The 12,197-nt window shown below is 47.9% G+C and overlaps 1 protein-coding gene across 3 annotated transcripts in view; it reads right to left on the reverse strand.

Annotated features, from left to right (window-relative positions):
* Positions 1 to 12,197, reverse strand: part of TBC1D9B (TBC1 domain family member 9B) — a 56,638-nt gene that overhangs the window by 8,530 nt on the left and 35,911 nt on the right. For all 3 annotated transcript variants that reach the window (XM_079144109.1, XM_079144111.1, XM_079144110.1), the window contains exons 8-17: positions 11,753 to 11,914; positions 11,140 to 11,290; positions 10,345 to 10,559; positions 8,671 to 8,788; positions 5,260 to 5,545; positions 3,428 to 3,557; positions 3,196 to 3,294; positions 2,233 to 2,301; positions 994 to 1,234; positions 36 to 101 (exon numbers count right to left, since the gene is read on the reverse strand). In XM_079144109.1, coding sequence (XP_079000235.1) covers positions 36 to 101; positions 994 to 1,234; positions 2,233 to 2,301; positions 3,196 to 3,294; positions 3,428 to 3,557; positions 5,260 to 5,545; positions 8,671 to 8,788; positions 10,345 to 10,559; positions 11,140 to 11,290; positions 11,753 to 11,914 — 1,537 coding nt within the window. The remainder of the gene's footprint in view (positions 1 to 35; positions 102 to 993; positions 1,235 to 2,232; positions 2,302 to 3,195; positions 3,295 to 3,427; positions 3,558 to 5,259; positions 5,546 to 8,670; positions 8,789 to 10,344; positions 10,560 to 11,139; positions 11,291 to 11,752; positions 11,915 to 12,197) is intronic.

The following is a 12,197-nucleotide window of genomic DNA, read 5'->3' on the forward strand; positions in this document are numbered from 1 at the left end:
GAGGCCTGGGCAGGGCACAGCAGGGAGGCTCTCACCTGGGGGAAGGTGCAGCTTGTACAGTGCCTTGAGCTTCTCTGTGAGGTCCCCATGGTACATCCCGCCTGTGGAGCAAGGCCAAGGAAGGGCATGCTGGTAAGTGGGCTCCAAACCTCACTGCAGGCCTGCCTTCTAGCACCTCCCTTTCCCACAGCGTTATGGTTTAGATATGAGGCTTCCCCCCAAAGCTCATATGAGGCAATACAAGAACATGCAGAGGTGAAATGATTGGGTTATGAGGGCCTTCATCTAATCAGTGTGTCTATCCATCGACAGGGATTAAATGGGTGGTAATTGTAGGAATGTAGAGGGGCTGGAGTAGGTGGGTCCCTGGGGGTATGCCTTTGAGGATTTCTATTTCATCCTTGGAGAGGAGAATGCTCTCAGCTTCTTGGTACCATGTCCTAAGCTGCTCTCCTCTACCATACCCTTCCACCACGATGTTCTGCCTCACCTCTGGCACAAAGCAATGGATTTGGTCACCTGTGAACTGAGACCTCTGAAACCGTGAGCTCCAAATAAACTTTCCTTCCTCTAAAATTGTTCTTGTAAGGTCTTTTGATCATAGCAGCTAAAAAGCTGACTAAAATACATGGGTTCTAGTGGGGACTCTTCACAGCCTGAGCAGGCCTGACTCTTTCCTGGAGAAGTCACCAGAATGAGACCCAGGCCTCCTTTTCTCCCCAGAGCCTTGCCAGGAAAGTTTAGCTTTCTTCTGGGGCCAGCAGTTCCAGCTTTTAGAAGCCCTAGTTTGAGGAAGGGGGGAAGGGCAGGAGTCCCATTGGACTCTAATGTATCTCAAGTGGGTAAACTGATCTTCCCTCATCAAGAGCCAAGTGCTCAAGGCTACCCCTGCTCCCAGCAGGGGAGACAGATACACCAGGGTCAGCATTTAGAAAGCTCTCAGAAAGGGTTCTGGCAGGGTCAGGGCCCTGGTAGGCCTCTGGGGGCACTCACTCATCCCTGTCACGAACTCCTTGAAGTTGATCAGTGAGTCCTTGTTTTGGTCCAGGAGCCGGAACATGCGGCCTGCCAGTACAGGTGTGTGAGAGCCGCAGGCCCATGGTGTCAGGCTGGCAAAGAGCTCCTGGAACTGGCTTGCATCGATCCGGTACTGCTCCAGGTAGGGCAGACTGGGGTCCCGGCGGATGGCTGCTGTGTGGCTACTGCCCCAGTACTGACTTGCCAGGTGCTTGGCCTGTGGGGGACACAGTCTGGTGAGATGACCTCTCAGCCCCTGGGGTGTTAGATGGTCAGGCTGGCCAGGTTATCTACCCTCCTCCTCTGTCCGAGTCTGCAGAGCCCTGGGGTGGGTGAGCATAGCCAGATACTTAAGCATCTCACAGAACCCCTCATGTTGGTAAATGCAGAGAAGCCAAGAGACAGACAATTGTACAACCTGTGAGGGATGGATCCACTGCCACCGTTCTGACCCTAAGGCAATGTGGAGGTCACCTTGGGAAATGAACCCAAGGTAGCTGGAGGGGCAGATGGGAATCTGGCAACTCTAAGAGAAAGGAAGTGAGGACTTTGTTGTCTTTGCCTCCTTTTCAGCATCCTTTCCCCTTCTTTTGTTAATAGTAACTGGAATCTTTATGGAGAACTCCTCCTGACCCAGTCTTATGCCATGGGATTAAGGGTTGTTAATTAGCCCTATTGCTTGGGGTGGGCAAGGGAGGCACATGATTCACATTTGGCCCAGTAGCCAATGACATCCTACCAGCACCTAACTTGAGTCACTCCAATAATCAACCCTGGGTCTTTTGCTAAAACCACTTGGAAAGAAAAAAATTTTCCACAGGGATTATTGACAGGATGATCCTGGAGCGGCTGATGGTCATCCAACCACTCTACAGAAAGAACAGTCTAAAGGATCAGAAGTTGGGCAGTAGGACAGCATTTTTGAGCACCTGAATACAGCCATGCCTGAAGCTGTGAATCCTGGACTTTTCAGTTAAATGATTCAAAGCATTCCCTCTTCTGTGTTAGATGACTTGAATGGATTTTCTGACATTTAAAAGAGTGTTCTATTTAAACTCAAAGAAGGATTAAATTTTAACACATGGGATTCATGGTATAGTAGCATCTGAGGATGCTTTTAAATGTATTTCTCTTCTGGCAGGAAGCTGCTGTGCTGAGGGTGCACTTAGGGGATTAGGATGGGGTATTGGTCTTGCCCATGCTCTTGGCTATCACCTTAAACACCATGTAAAGTTCCTCCAGCTCTTCGATTGAGAAACCAATATCCCCTGGTATAGCTCGGACCTAGAAGGAAAAAGAGATAGGATGTACTAATTGATTTGCAAGTCCCTGCTTGCAACATGATGCTTGCTGAGAGAATTCTCATGTGGACAGGGGTATAAACTGTCTTCTTGGTGTCACCATCTGGGCAAGAAATGGAAGATGGTTCATTCAGGAGAGAGGGTGCAGCCCTTGCCACTACCTGCCAGTCAGTTCGCACTCCCTGAGCTCCTTCCTAGGGTTCCTAGGGAACTGGGGAGAGTCTTTTCTCAGTGTCTAGTTGAGGAACACAGTTGAGGATGGTCATTTAGCTCCTGTCACCTGGATTCCTACAAAGGAACCCCTGTGGAAGGGGTCCTAGCACTTGCCAATCAGGTCTCGTTTACTTCAGTCAGTCAGTTTCTGTTGCTTGTGATCAAAGTATCCTCAGTGGCCTAGGGTTGGGACTTTGGAGGCAAGGTAATAAGTCCCTACCTTTTCAGGGGCAGAGACCATGAACAGGTCCTGCAGCATGGGTGGAAGGAATAGCTTGACCCCTCCAGAGAGAAGGTAAAGGCTTTTGGCAAAGGCGTGCAGTAGTGAGGGGGTAGCTGAGTGTCACCATGGGGGGGCAGGAACAGGGAACACATGGCAAAGCCAGGATGGGAGGACTCGGCTTGGCCTTTAGGGTGCAGTGTGAAAGAAATGCTTCCCACTGACCAACCATGAACAGAAAAGACTGAGTAGGACCTCTCCTCACTTCCACAAATTTGTACTCCTGGATTCCAATCTCATACAACATCCCATCATGACTAGGTACTAATGCAGCACAAGGGACAGGGCACAAGTTGAGCTGTGCACCCCTCCCAGGGAGCAATCTGGAGAAGGCACTTGCAGGGTCACCCACCTGACCCACCCCTGCCCCATCAGCTACTATACCACACTCCTCTTGGCTGTGTCCTCCAAGGATTGGATCACTTTCAGTCTCTGCTTAAACCGCATCTGTTCAATGTCGTCGGCCCTCAGGTTGCTGAACTTCTGCAGGCCGAAGGTGAAGTAGTGAGATCAAGTGCAAGCACAGGGCACTGGGCTGCCATCCCTCCCACCCATCTGCAGCCACCTGAAACCAAAAGGCCAGAGAGAATGACCTGGCCAAACCAGTTCTGCTGACCTCATAGGACACTTTTAGGAGGTCGAAGATGTCCACCTCTGTAGGAGGGTCGTCTCCACTGGTCAGTAGGGCATGGAGGTGTGGAATAGGAGGAGAGACACTCTGCTTATTGACCACATTGTCCAGATATCTGTAAAGATTAACAGAAGTCTAGACCATTCGGTAACCACAGGAATGTCTCACCCACAGCTATGCAATGTACTGCCAACTCTTAATTAAGGAGTGTGCTGAGGGCTGGGAACCTGGCAGGTCCTCTGGTAAGCTGGAGAGCTTCCCTCAAGGTCTCACCCCGACAGGAGGCCAAGCACTGACTCTGAGGATGCTGGGCTGTCTTTGGGGGTTCCATGGTTGGACACCCTGTATAAGCCCAGCTTCTACCTCCTTGGAAGGATGATGTTTCCTCTCTCTGGTGGGTTGCTGGGGCCTGGTCAGGAAGAATCAGGGAATCCCAGAATAAAGTTGGAGAGGAAGCCTACTATGGCAGTGCCTATAATGACCCAGGGAACCTGGCTTCTTCAGGAACATAGGCTCATGGTTAGAATCTTACTTTGGCTGGCCAGCCTACCCCAGCCAGGGCTTCAATCCCTCCTAGGCTCTCTTGAGTTAAGCATGAAACTCAGGTAGGAGAGGGCAGCTGGTACCTCCACACCCACTGGTCATGGCCCATCCCCAGACACTTGCTCTTGAGGGGCTTGCTCTGCTTACTGCAGAAGATGAGCATGAAAACCATGGATTGTGGTCATGGCTGAGTGTCCTGACACTAGGGGAACAAGAGCTATGAGAACCCAGAGTAGGGGGAATGATAATTCTGCCAGGTCTGCAGGACTCCCTGGCCTGGCTCAATAGGCAAGTGGCAGTTTCCCAGGTGGTCCCTGGTAGCTGGGAATGTTCCAGGCTGGGCAAATATGCCCATATAGGCCAGCAGGACTGTACAAAGTTCAGGGCAAGGGCCAGAGTGAGTTTGGGAGGGAGCTGATCTTGAATTTATGATCCTCCTGCTTCAACCTCCTGAGGCATTGGGATTACAGGCATGTGCCACTATGCCTAGCTCAGATAGTTCCTTTGTATAGAAGACCAATTGTGATATAGAGAATCCCCTAAGCCCTAGGGGAGGGATAGGGTTAGATCTGATTGGAAAGAGTCCTGTGGGATGCTGGTATGTAAGCGACTAGAACAGAGAAAATCATGCAGAAGTAGACGTGGGCCCAGGGAAGAGGTCTCATGGGCCTGTGTGGAGGCAGTAGGGATGGAAGAAAGAACTCAGATTCCAGAGACACTCTATGTGCAGCCTGGGGCAGCAGGAGGACAAGAAGGCCAGGAAGCCCCTGAACCTTAGTCATGACCCAGTGGGTGGCTTTCAGCTAGTTCACAGTAGGCATGCTGTCTGTGGGTGGGGAGGTAGAGGTGCTGCTGAGTTCAGGAGGATACCACAAGGACAGCTTTGTGGAAATGAGAGACTCAGCCTTTGCTAGAAGCTGGAGGCCCTGCTGTGCCGAGCCTTCGGGTCACCACCAAGAATGAATCATTTGGATCTCAGCTCTGGGTCACTCTTCCAGAAAGCATCCCTGACCACACATGAGTGGTGGCCTCCAGACTGGTGTGCTTGGCTTACTTCCCCTCTTTTATTTTGTTCCAGTACTTATCACTCTGAGTGTGGTCAGGGCTCCCACTAGGAAAATTCTCTCTCATCTCCAGGGCGTTGCTGGGCCTACTTGTGGTCTGCTACTTGGGGGAGGCAGTCACTGAATACTGACTAAGTTACACCCAGTGCTGGTGAAGGGTGGGGTTCTACCATCAGCTTCCCAGCAGCAGGAGGGGCCTGACTTGGTCACCTGCCCAGTACGGTCATGGCCTCGCCCTCATCACTGCAGCCCAGCAGCTGCTCCATGTTGGCATCCAGGACGGCCAGGGCCACCTGCAGGATCACCTTGATGCCCTCATAGAAGAAGCAGTCAACAATGACCACGGCACTCTCAAAAGGCATGACACTGAGGAAGAGGGTGAGGAACCAGGAGAGTGAGATGCTAGAGATCACCCCCAGGTCCTGCATCTTCTCTGACAGCCGAGGCAGGACATCCCTTGTGAGCTCTTCAAAGATGCCTTGGTCCACCAGGGCTCCTGCAGAGAGAACAGGAGGCCAGACATGACCCCACTGAGGCCTCAAGCAGGTCCCCATGTGGAACCCCAGACTCTGGGGTACAGGAAGCCCACCTGGACCCTGTCCACTCCTGGCCCTCCAGAGGACAGGAGGGAGATGGGGGATAGAAAATAAGAAAGAAAAGAAATCCTCATTCTTTCTATAGCTTCCAAACCACTGTGTAAAAAAGACTGTTCATTCCCCGAGATAGTTCCCTTGGTATTTGCAGGCTCCAGGACTCCCTTAGATACCAAATCTTGGATGCTCAGGTTCTTATATAAAATGACATAGTATTTGCATAGAAAATATTTTAAGTCCATACACTTTAAATAATCTCTAGGTTACTTACAATACCTATAATACCTAAAACAATTCAAATTCTTTGAAAATAGTTGTTATGCTGTATTGTTTAGAGAATAAGGACAAAAAATGTCTGTATGTGTTAAATACAGATGAAATTATTTTTTTCCAAATACTTTTGATCAGTGGTAGGTTGAATTCACAGATGTGGGACCTGTGGATATGAGGGTTAACAGCCCTTGGATGTTCTTTTGGGAAAGTATTGATTTCTTCCCCCAAAGTGTCAGAAGTAAACAGTGGCCCTGGTGAACAGGGCCTACTGTTCTACTATTTGTAAACAGATACAAATCTAAAGGATCCTGTTATAGTTTGGATGTTGATGTGTCCCCCAAAAACTCATGTGTGAGACAATGTAAGAAGGTTTAGAGGAGAAATGATTGGGTTGTGAGAGTCTTAACCCAAATAGTGAATTAATCACCTGACAGGATTAACTGAGTAGTAACTGAAGGTAGGCAGGGTGTGGCTGGTGGAGGTGGGTCATTGGGAATGTGCCTTTGGGTTATATATTTTGTATCTGGGGAGTGGAATCTCTCTCTCTGCTCTCTGATCATCATGTAAGCTACTTCTCTCTGCCATACTCTTCTGCTGTGATTTTCAGCCTCAACTCGAGTCCCCAGGAATGGAGCTGGCTGTCTATGGACTAAGACCTCTGAAACCATGAGCCCTCAAATAAACTTTTCCTCTTCTAAAATTGTTGTTGTCAATCAACAGATATATGAAAAAATGTTCAACATCTCTAGTAATAAGAGAAATGCAAATCAAAACTACACTAAGATTCCATCTCACCCCAATTAGAATGGCGATTATCAAGAATACAAGCAAAAATAGGTGTTGGCAACGATGTGGGGAAAAAGGTACACTCATACATTGCTGGTGGGGTTGCAAATTAGTGCAGCCACTCTGGAAAGCAGTGTGGAGATTCCTCAGAAAGCTTGGAATGGAAACACCATTTGACCCAGCTATCACACTCCTTGGCCTATACCCAAAGGACTTAAAATCAGCATACTACAGAGATACAGCCACAACAATGTTCATAGCCGCTCAATTCACAATAGCCAGATTGTGGAACCAACCTAGATGTCCTTCAATTGATGAATGGATAAAGAAACTGTGGTATATATATTCAATGGAATATTTCTCAGCTATAAAGAATAATAAAATTTGCAGGCAAATGGAAATTGGAGAATATCATGCTAAATGAGATAAGCCAATCTCAAAAAACCAAAGGACGAATGATCTCGCTGATAAGCAGATGATGACACATAATGGGGGGGTGGGAGGGGACAAGAATAGAGGAAGAAGGGACCGTATAGAAGGATAAGAGGGGCGGGAGGGAAGGAAAAAATAACAGAATGAATCAGACACCATTACTCTATGTAGATGTATGATTACACAAATGGAATGCTTTTACTTCATGTACAAATAGAAACAACATGTATCCCATTTGTTTACAATAAAAAAAAATTGTTGTTGTCAGATCTTTTAGTCACAGCAATGAAAAAGTTGACTTAAACAGATCCTAAGAGTGTCAACTCCAAACCCTAAACAGGAGAGGAAGGACATCTCAGAATGACAGACATATAAATGTAATGAAAAACCCTTGTGAGTAGGCTGGGGATATAGATCAGTTGGTAGAGTGCTTGCCTTGCAAGCACAAGGCCCTGGGTTCAATTCCCAGCACTGCAAAAAAAAACCTTTGTGAGTCCTTTCCAATTTAATGATACAGATTTTATTGGATGTGAATCCATAATAGTTCAAGTTGGGCAATAGTTATACTTACATGGGTAAGTCATACTATCTATCTATGTATCTATATTTTTGTACTAGATATTGAACCCTTGAACACAGGGGCCCTCTAACATTGAGCTACATCCCAGTCTTTTTTTCTTTTTCTAATTTTGGGACTGGCCTCATTAAATTGCCCAGGCTGGCCTTGAACTTGCAATCCTCCTGCCCAGCCTCCCGAGTTGCTGGGATTACAGATGTGTACCACCATGCCCAGCCTATACTCTCTAGTTTAAATGTGTGAAATTTTCTTTAATAAAAAAGGTTAGGAAGGGTCCGGCACTGTGGCACATGCCTGTAATTCCAGCAGCTTGAGAGGCTGAAGCAGGTTCAAAGTCAGCCTCAGCATTTTAGTGAGGCCATAAGCAACTCAGCAAGAGCCTGTCTGTAAATAAAATATAAAAAAGGGCTGTGGATGTGGCTCGGAGGTTAATCCCTGGTATCAAAAAAAAAAAAAAAAAAAAAAAAAAGATTAGGAAGGGCTGTGGGTATATCTCTGTGGCAGACTACTTGCCTAGCATGTATAAGGCCCTGGGCTTAATTCTCAGCACCATAAAAACAAAACAAAAAATAACAAAGGCTAGGAAAAATTAGATAGATGGGAATTTAGGCTCCAGGTGGACTTTTCAAAGCCAGTGAACATGTAATAACATGTAATAACTCCTCCTGTGATGCCAAGGAACATACAAAGTCTGGGCAGGAGCTGAGCCAGGGAGGCAGAGGATTGGGGGTGTGTTTGGGTCTCTATTTTCTGTGTGATTATTTCTCAGCTTTCTAGCTTGTAAGGCAGGAGCCAGGACACCTGTATGGCACCTGCAGGATGCCTATGAGGCCTGTTGGAGCATACACAGTTGGGAGGAGAGTGCTTAGCATGGGGCTTGGGCTTGGGAGGGGCCACCATCTGCATGCAGAGCTACCACGAAACTGGAGGCTGAGGCAAGGGAGCTCCTGGGGCACTCACCCACCACCCTGGTGTCATAGTAGTCGGGCAGCATCCGCTCACAGAGGGCCACCAGGAGCCAGAAGGCCTCCTCCTCGCTGCCATAGAGCAGGAGCACTGAGGTCACGATGTTCATCGCCTGCCAGGCACAGAGAACAGGAGAGGGGAGGCTCACAATGCTGTCCACTGAGTAAAACTATCTCCTCCCTGATACTGGCCTCCTTCTATCATCAAGTCTGCCCCTTCAGGAGGGTCTAGCATGCAGAAATGAGAAACTGTCCCAGTCCAGCTCCGGGAAATTTGCCAAAAGTTAATTTGCAGGAAATCGATTTGACAGAAACAGTCAGCTAGCTCCTAGGAAAACAGTAAAAGCGGATATCAGCAAATAACATTTCCACAGAGTGGTGTCTGGCATTGGAGGTGTGATGCATGACTGAACTGATGTATAAGTAAGCTGTGTGTCCTGTGCACAGGGCCCTGTGCACAGGCCACACCAAAATCAGGACCACACATGGCCTTAGCTAATAACGTGAAGAAGCTTCAAAGTTGGCAAATTATTTTTAAAAATTATTTCAAGCCAGCACACTGGTCATACAGAACACTAGTCCTACAGAAAGTGAGTTTTGGGGAGTTTATTTCCTTGAAATTCAGATACTACTTATGGCACACAGAAAGTCATTTAATCTGGTCAAGAAAATCACTGTTAGATTTCAAGATAAAAGCTGCTGAAACCACAGTGAGATACCCTGTCACGCCCATGACTATAAATATCGACAGAATGTAACAAGTATTAGTGAGGATGTGGAAGAACTGGAACCCTTGTGAATTGCTGGTGGGAATGTAAAATGATGCAGGTGCTATGGAAGTATGGGGGTCCCTCAAAAAATTAAACACAGAACATGATCCAGCAAACTTGCTTGTAGATACATACCCAAAAGAACTGAACGTAGTGGCTCCAACAGCTTTTTGTACACCCATGTCCATAGCAGAAATAGCCATAATAGTTAAAAGGTGGAAGCCACCCGAGTGTCCATCAACAGATGAATGTATAAGCATAATATGGTAGATAGCTACAATTGAATGATATTCAGCTTAAAAAAAGGAAGGAAATTCTGCCATGTTACACCATGGATGAATCTTGAGGATATTAAATGAAAAGCCAGCACGAAAAAACAAACATTGTACAATTCCACTTATATGAGGTACCTAGAATAATAAAATTTATAGAGACAGTAGGAAAAATGGTGGTGGCCAGGGACTGGTGTGGAGGACATAGTGGAGAGTTAGTGTTTAATGGTATAGAGTCTCACTTTGGAATGATGAGACAATTCTACAAATGTATGGTAGTGATGATGGGCCAACCATGTGAGTATACTTGATGCCACTGAACTATGTGGCTAATAATGGTTAAAATGATGTTATATTATATATATTTTACCATATACATAAAAAACCCAAACACTGTCAAGACTCAGATCAGAAGCAGAAGACAACCTAAAATATGACAAGAGAATGAGGTGAGCAATTAATATTGTTTTAAAATAATGTCTTTTTCCACAGTCAGGCTCCTTCCTATGGGAGGGGAAAGGTCACAGGTGTGTGAGGCCATCACACAAGTCCATAGTCTCAGGGACCTGCTCCTAGAAGCCTCTGGTGGGGAAATGCTGTTTCTGGGCCCCTGTTAATCCCCTTTACCTGGCAGTAGCCGATGGTGGGGTTTCGGAAAGCATAGGCAGTCAGCACCCGACGAAGTGCAGCAATCCCAAGCTCATTCTGGAAGGCAGGGTGCTCAGGCATGGAGCGGTGGAGGTCTCGTTCAATCTCCTCTGTGGCCAGGCTGTACTTCCCCATGGACTTCTCCACTAGCTCAGCATAGTAGCCAGGGTGGGTCACCATCTCATTCCAGGCCCCTGGAAAGACACAGGTGGCAGCTATCTTGATTCCTCTCAGTATTTGGGGAGAAATAACAGAGCAGACTGGAGACATAAATGCCCCATAGAAGAGAGGTGAACTCTGGGATCAGTTACAAGGTGTGAGACAATTTCCCTTGTTGTTCTTGGGGAAGGCACTCTAGCTAAGAAGTTTGAGAGGTTGACTTGCCCTCTTAAAATGCTCTGACTGGCCATAGGGTAAATGTCAGAGACTGTTCCAAGGAAAGGAGGCTGCCCCTGACTTTAACAGGAGTGCACACATCAACATAATGCCCTGCCCCTGCATCTGCTCCTCAGGACTTAGATCCCTGCACACAGCTGAGATCCCTGTTTCCCCTCTGTGAAAGAGCTTGTAGCTCTTGCCTTGCCTGGGTGACCTTAGGAGGCCTGCCCAAAGACTAGATGAGCTCACAAGAGAAATTATTTTGGTTCTGGGGATCAAATCCAGGACCTTGCACATGCTAAGCACATGTTCTATCACAGAGCTGCACTCTCAGCCCACCATGCGCAGAGAAATATGGGCACCGAGAGTGGCTCGGAGTAGCTAGACTTCACTCACCAGAGAAGAGGAGCCAAAGCTCTCCTCGGAGACTTTCAGGGATGCCCTTCAGGACCAGTTCCCGTGTTTTGGCTGTGCGATACATGCACATACCACGTCCATACTCAAAAAAGTGGATGTTCCACGACTCCTCCTTCATCTTCTCTTTGGCCTGAGGGGAAAGGAAACCAGAGGGTTTGGAGGCTAAAGAGCATCTTGGAGTGCTGAGACCTGGGTGACAAAGTCCACTATCCTTTCTCTGAGCAAGGTTGAATGCCTGCTACGCAAATAATCTAGAAAGTGCTGCCAGGAAACTCAGATTTCAAAATGATTACAGATAAAGATACAGGCAAAGTCTGACTGGACTGGACCATACCACCATCCTAAGGTGTCAGAAGATGAGCTACTCAGTGGCAGGTAGCCACGCAGGTCAGGAAAGGTAGCTGTCTCCAGAGTCTGCCTGGTCTACCTCACACTGCTGAGTTAGCCCTGGGAGGGTACTGCCCTAGGTCAGCTTGAGAACTTCTGAGGGACAGCGCTGGCTATGACGGCCCAAATCCAGAGGCTGGCTCCAGACTTCCTCCTGAGGGTGTGGCTCTGGCTCACAGCTGAAGTGCCAGCGCTCACAGCTTACCCCCTTGGCTCCAAGATCCTCCATGGGAGAGTTTCTCTGGAAGACTTTGAGAAGGCCCTGGGAAGCAGTTGGTACCTCCTGTGCACTGAAACTCTGGTAGCCGCTGAGAGGAGAGGATGGGCTGGTGGGCAGTTCTGGAACCTCCTGAGAAGCTGGGAGAGACTAGAAAATAAAACAGGGAAGGGAAAGCACCTAACAACTGAGCTGCCCCATGGGGCCTCTGATGCATGCTCATCCACAGTACTAGACACCACTGAGGAAGGGTCATGGGGGGTGCATGGTGCACGAAGGATGTACCTGGCCTGGTTGTGGGGAGGCTGTGGCTGAAGCCCAGCCTGCATTTCCTCTCTGGTTGGTTGGACATCTATATGCGTCCTCTCTGTAACCTAAACGAACCACAATGGTCAGTTGGGGCCTCTTTTGGGGAGATGGAATCTTCTTCAGT

The sequence above is a fragment of the Sciurus vulgaris genome, assembly GCF_902686455.1.
Source record: "Sciurus vulgaris genome assembly, chromosome: 6".
Lineage (NCBI taxonomy): Eukaryota > Metazoa > Chordata > Mammalia > Rodentia > Sciuridae > Sciurus > Sciurus vulgaris.